The sequence below is a fragment of the Mastomys coucha genome, unplaced genomic scaffold (genome assembly GCF_008632895.1).
Source record: "Mastomys coucha isolate ucsf_1 unplaced genomic scaffold, UCSF_Mcou_1 pScaffold20, whole genome shotgun sequence".
Lineage (NCBI taxonomy): Eukaryota > Metazoa > Chordata > Mammalia > Rodentia > Muridae > Mastomys > Mastomys coucha.
Window position 1 is genome coordinate 120,902,665 of NW_022196903.1, and position 6,414 is coordinate 120,909,078.

Sequence of the window (6,414 nt, forward strand, 5' to 3'; positions counted from 1 at the left end):
TTGTCCTTTTGACACATGATCAGTTTTTATTTAAAAACATGCTAAAAACATTGTGTTTGTTAAAGCGGGACCTGGGATGAAGGAAATGCAGACAAGGCATTGCAAGCAGAAAGTGCATTCGAAACCAATAAGCGTGCACTCCTGGCTCTCTGGCCACCCAGGGACAGCAAGGCAAGTGGAGGCCTAAAGGCCTCACTCCTCAGAATGCCCACTCAGGGACGGGAGGCCAGAACACCACCATCATGGAGGAGGGGAGGGAAATGAGAAAACAGGAACATGAGAAGGGTGCCAGGGGCTGTGGGGGCAAAGAACAGACCCCAAGCATCTGGCACCCGGCTCTCTGTCCTGTGCCATGTCCCTGCTAGTTAGCACCTCCACCAGAGGGTGGGCAGGGGGCCAGAGAGGAGGGGATAACCAATTCCATCCATCTGAAGTGAGCTGGAGGCTTGACCACTTAATGTTAAGTCAGGCCAGAGCCATGTGCAAGGGGGACAGTTGAGGTGCTGGTCCAGGCTGGTGGAGAGACAGGGTGACGCTGTGCCAGCTCAGAGTACAGAGGTGCAAGGAGACTTGCACCCTGACATCTGTCAGTCGTCTGAGAGCAGTTTCCAGACCCTACCCTCTGAGCCCCACTGCCAGTCAGTTGGCCTTGGAGAAACGCCAAGGGCTACGTCAGGCATTTCCTTGAGGTCCCCGGCAAACCAAGAAGACTTTCAAAGTCAGGTCTGAAAACTGCTTGTGTGGGACCTGAAAGGAAGAGGCTCTGCTTTAGGCAAGGGAGATCTCACGGCAGGACCTTAGTCAGCTCAGAGCTCAGAGTATTGGAGAAGAGCTGAGCCACGTCCCCTGGCTTTCCTCCGTGTGGCATTCTAGCCCCCTGGCTTTCCTCCGTGGGGCATTCTAGCATATGAGGGCCATTTCCCCCTAGACAAGCAAGGGTCTCAGGACATCCACTCTGGGCATGGAGACCCCTGCCCCATGAAGACTGCAGATGACTACGCAGCCACACACAGCTAAAACAAAAAAAAGGCAGTTTGGGACTTATGGTCTGGCCCTGCTGAACAGGCAGCTGAGGTGGGGTTGGTGAGGGAGGGCGACTTCAGCTAAGGCTCCAGGGACTAGCACCACCCCGAAGCACTCTAGAGACGTGAGGCGGCAGGAAGGGAAAGTGCCTCCTAGGGTACTGGGACATTCATGAAAGTCTAAACACCCACCCTACCCATCCACGCTCACCATGCGGCAGGCGCCACACTTGTTTTCTGACTGTTTAATGGGTCTACCTGAACTCTGCTTCTTGGGATGTCCCACAGACGTGACCGCCATTCCTCCAATAACACAATTCCATCTCCTAGAACTGGCAACTTCTGGGACCAATCTGCTGGGATCTTCCTGCTATCCTCTCACCTCCCAGTTCCACACCCCTGGCCATGCACTGTCTGTTATTCAAGGTCAGAGGGCTTATAGACTTGGCTGGATGTCGTGGCTAGACTGGGGAAGACCTGGCCGGGTAGGAAATAGTGAGGCAAATGGCGTGAGAAAAGCAGCTACTACATGAAGGCCCGAGAATGAGGTGCTCTGGATCCCAGATGGGTGCTCGGTCACTTCCACAGGTCCGTCTTTACGGAAGGACACGCTGGGTATCAGTGCTGGCAAGGCTGCTGCTACAGCCTGGGATCCGGCCAGCCTCCACCGCCCATGCCAAGCACTGGGCATCTATTGAGGGTTTTCTCCTCAGTGATGCAGGGGCAATGGAAGCCTGACTTCTCAGAGTTTCTGAATCTTCTCTTTGAGGTTACATGGGATGCAGTGCCTGCCCCCCAGTGTGAACAGCGATGGATCCTAAGGAGGAATGGTCCTGAGACCTCATGGCTCTTTCCTTTCCCCTCAGCAGGGCAGTACACAACTGAGTGAATCTGGTGGGGGTCGGCCCATGGATGCCACCAACTCTGCCTTCTTTCCTGGGTAATCCTGAGACTCTGTTTCAGTCTGGGCAGAGGAACATGTCTGCTTCCAATGTCCAGACCCGGGTGAGTAGAGCTGGTTCTGAACCAGAGGAATTTGCAGCAGGAATGTGTTGAGAGTGACCATTTGGGATGCAGGATGCTCATGGGTCAGGGGGAAGCCCACACAGGACCGAGGGAGGAGGAGGCAATGCCACAAACTGTCTCGACTGTCCCTCTTCCTAGTAAAGTATTCCACTGTCCCCTGACCTAAGCATGCCCTGCTGATATGGCTCCCGGTTCAGGCAGCATCCTCTCACCCCAGAGTAAGATGCCCCATGCTTTGTACACCACCAGCCTCTTCTGGCCTCATCTACGGTCTCCAGATCATGGCTGCACCCTCTCCCTCGAGGTGAGCCCTGGAAAAAAGGCTGGCACTTCTCACCCTACAGCCTCATGAGTGTTGCACAGTGGTGTATCCTGACTGAAAGTGGATGGAGGTCCTCTCTCCTTACCCAACCCCACCCACAGGAAAAGGAAACTCAAACCATTATGGAAATCAACACAGTAAAAAGTTATAAATCAGAAAGCTAACCCTAAACTTAGCTGAGAGATAATATTCCTGAATAATCATAATCAGAGTAAAATAAAAAAAAAAGTTACACTATAGTATAAAAACCCAGGCAGGGTGCTCCGGGGGCCTGACCTGGCGGTGCCACACTGCACCATGGCAGGCTCTCTGGCTGGGCAGCCATGGATGGCAGTGGCCTCCGTGGGACAGACTCTCCATCCACACAGGAACAAGTGTCAATGTGAGAGAGGCCAGGGGCAGAAACCCATCATTGAAGGGTCTTCCTCGCTGACACCCTGCCCACCCTGGCGTCTTTGGCAAATATGCAGGGGCAGGAATCCAGGCGCCCAAGCCCTGAGGTCTCTGCATGATGCCTCCTCCCTGGGCCTCTGCCCTCCATGAGGTCTAAGGCCAAGGATGTGGGCAGGAAAGGGCAGGCCGGCAGGTGGTGCAGGGTGGCCATCTGAGAGCAGGCAGGAGACACAAGTCAGGTCTTCTTCCCTGGCACACACAGTGTCCGGGTGGAGCCAGGCGCTGCCAGACGCTCGCTCAGGCATCGTACTTTTTACCCGTCCGGTGGATGTGCTGGAACAGAGTCATGGAAAAGGCCATTCCCAGGATCTGGAAGACAAGGAGAGAACTTTAAAGGGGATGCTCTCATGGCCTGGGGTCAGGCCTCAGTTTCATAAGCTTGGAACTGCCCTAGAGAACCTAATGTAAAGTGTGCATAACCTAGTGTGCTGGGAAATGAGCCAGAAAACAAAGAAAACATGGTCTCAGAAGCCACCCTCGAGACCCAGCCTGGAACTGCACACATGGGGATGGACCTCAGTCCCTTTGAACCACGTGTGCAGAAGGCCAAAGATCCCAGGCTACTCATGTAATAATATTTCTGGGGCATGGGGAGAAGGCAGAGTGCATACAGGACCTGACCCTCCATGGAGGTAAGAGGAGCTGAGGCAGGAGAGCGAAGAAGGGAGCAGGGAGTGCAGGAGTCATTGATATTCATGCCAACAAGCTCTGTTTGGTTCTAGAATACGTTAAGTGATGTCTTTTGCTAAGTGTCTTGTACAACATCAAATCTCATTTATGCTCCTTGGCCAGAGCCCTGAGAGTGGGTGGAGACACAGAGGTGCAGGCAGAGGCCACCTGTGGCTTCGCCCAAGGTGCCACATGTCATTAGTAAAGCTGGTGACCCAGGGACACTGAATACCTTGGGCTGTCATGGAGAGCGTGTCAGGTGACACTGGCTTCAACATCTGGTCCGGGTCCCACTTAACACTAAGCACCACCTTGCTCACCGCCTGTGACCTGACTCAGAGCTCTGCAGCCTGGCAGTGGCTCAGGCGCTCATCCATCCAGTCGGGGCGCCTGAGGTCTCCTCACCTGCATGATGAGGATGCACATGCCCACGGTGCCCAGTACGTGCTTGTTGTCATCAAACCACAGCTTTACTTTCTCATAGCATCCCTGGGGAGTGAAGCACAGGGTAAGGTCCTGGCACGATGCTGCATTGCAACGGTCTGACCCTTTCTTCATTTTGCTCTAGCCCCTGTCTTTATTCTGAATTCTAGTCCCTTACTACCCTTAGGCCCTGGTCCTCCCTAGTAGCAACATCCAACCCCCAGGCTCCACTTACAACAGGCAGCTGCATTGCCCCAACCCCATCCAATCCCTTACCTTCTGAATCCCAAGTGTGGGTCCGGCACATATGTGCGTGTCCACACACACACACACACACACACACACACACACACACACACACACATACACACAGCACTGTTGCCTTCACTCCAGTGTACCCCTCTCCCCATCCCACAGTGAACTAATTCCTATCATTCCTCCTGCCAGGCACACCCAGTGCACATGGGATCAGTGAGCCCGAGGCACTGATATCTAGTCTCACCGTTCTCCACAAGGGGGTGGTGCTGTTGCGACCACAGCCCTGGGAATTCTCCATGCAGCATCGGTCAGGAACGGTGTTCTCCCCGAGCACTGGATACCAGTCTGTGTAGTCAGTGACCCCACAACACCGCATCTGTGGGACATGAGGCTGGATGTGTCAACCCTACCAAGGCAGCCACCCACCCAAGAACACAGGGATGGGAAAAAAGAATGTCTCCTTGTCCCCTCTGTGAGCTGCAGCCAGGTCCCCAGAGGTAGTAAGTGACTCTCCTTTCCTATGCCAGCAGGGGGAGAGGGCAAGGCTGCTGCCCCTCTGGGCTGGGCACCAGAGGTGGGGTGGAAGAGCCCAGCCCAGTACTTGCTCACTGGCACCTTGACCTCCTTCCTTTGCGGTATGGACTTTCCCAAGCTGATCGCCAGGGTCTATGTGGGGTGTGCATGGGGGAACAGAGGCTTGTATTCCTGTTACTATCAGAGCCTGTCACCTGAGTCAAACGTGGTCTGGGGACTCCTGTCATTCACCACATTAGGCCCGCCCACTCCTGAGGCCCATGTCATGTGCCTCATGCGCCCATCTCTTCACTCTTCCCCAGTAGCATCCTATCCTATTGTCTGACTCTTCATGTTTAGGCCAATGCCCAGTGGGGATGGTTCTCCCAACAGCTCAGGCACCCTATGGCTGCCCCATCCTATGCCATGCACAGACCCAAGCCGCACCTCAGCCTGGATGATGTTCCAGGCATTCTTGAGCCCCACGTTGTTCTCAGTGTTGTACAGCAGCAGCCCCTCTTTCAGGTCCTGCTTGGCATTCTCGTTCACCTGGCAGACGAGGGACAACACCACCAGTTGGCTGAGACCAGATCACTGCCTTTCTTCCCTAACCCAAACCAGGCCAACTGAGAATGCTGAAGCAGTGTTTGTAGATGGGGAGGGGAAGTGGCTAGGGTGAGACCTTTAGGCCTCCTGCAGACCAATCCGCAGGATCTGTTAGCCAGTGTTTCCCCTGGCCTGGTCCAACCCTGGGGCGGTGTGACCGTCCATCTTGCCCTACTCTGCAAGGTTTACCTTGTCCATGTAGACAAAGAAGAGGATGAGCAGAATCAACTCTGCCAGCAGGATGATCAACAGCACGATGAAGAACTGGAAAGATAAGTGCAAGCGTGGGTCCAGGGTAGTGGCAATGGCCCGGGGTGGGGGGTGGGGTGACAGAGAATGGGGCAGGGACAGGGGAGGGGAGGTAAGAGATAGGGCAGGGTTCCCAGGCTGGGAGGCATCACCTACTCCTAAGCAAACCCAGACAGACCACGTGTCAGAGAGAGAGAAGGATGCCCAAGGCTAGGGACAGAACACTATGGAAGCAATTTCTGTGGACTTGAGCTAGGGAGACCCAGAAAGCACTGGAGGGAACATGAGGTCTAACTTACGCTGAGGAGCAAACACTTGTTCTCCTTGATGGCCCCCAGGCAGCCCAGGAAGCCCGTCACCATGACAATGGTGCCTATGGCGATGACAAGGTTGGCTGCAGACAGCGAGGGAAAGCTGGGGGAGAAGGTGGCAAAGTTGCCTTGGGACACAGAGAGCCAGATGCCCACTCCGAGCAGTCCACAGCCACAGAGCTGGAAAGAGAAGAAACCGGTTAGAACAGCCTCGCTCTTATATTCATCTCCCAGACCACCCGGCCCCCGTGCATGTCTCCCACTCCTGACTCTGAGATACAAGATGATTATAAAAAGCCAGGTGCTGTCACCGACCCAAGGCTTATGACATACCCCCTTGCCACTGCATGCCTCTGCCTCCCCTCCTGTGAACAGGGTGAGGCAGCTTCATAAACCTCATGAGGTCTCTCTGAAGATCAACTTCAGTGAGACAAAGGGAAAACCAAAAAACTCCATAAATGTACACTCAGGTTACTCGTCTGGGCAGAGAGGCTCCCATGCTCAGAAGGGAGGCTGGGGGAGATATGACTGGTTGGTCTACACGGCGGGAGGCGGGGGGGGG

General features: G+C 54.7%; 1 protein-coding gene across 9 annotated transcripts in view; it reads right to left on the reverse strand.

Annotated features, from left to right (window-relative positions):
- The window catches only part of Tspan9 (tetraspanin 9), a 183,063-nt gene continuing 176,649 nt past the window's right edge, over positions 1-6,414 (reverse strand). For all 9 annotated transcript variants that reach the window (XM_031383538.1, XM_031383539.1, XM_031383541.1 and 6 more), the window contains 6 exons: positions 5,841-6,032; positions 5,482-5,556; positions 5,134-5,235; positions 4,418-4,549; positions 3,898-3,981; positions 1-3,132 (listed from right to left, as the gene is read on the reverse strand). In XM_031383538.1, the coding sequence (XP_031239398.1) occupies positions 3,061-3,132; positions 3,898-3,981; positions 4,418-4,549; positions 5,134-5,235; positions 5,482-5,556; positions 5,841-6,032 (657 nt within the window). In that variant the 3' untranslated portion in view covers positions 1-3,060. The remainder of the gene's footprint in view (positions 3,133-3,897; positions 3,982-4,417; positions 4,550-5,133; positions 5,236-5,481; positions 5,557-5,840; positions 6,033-6,414) is intronic.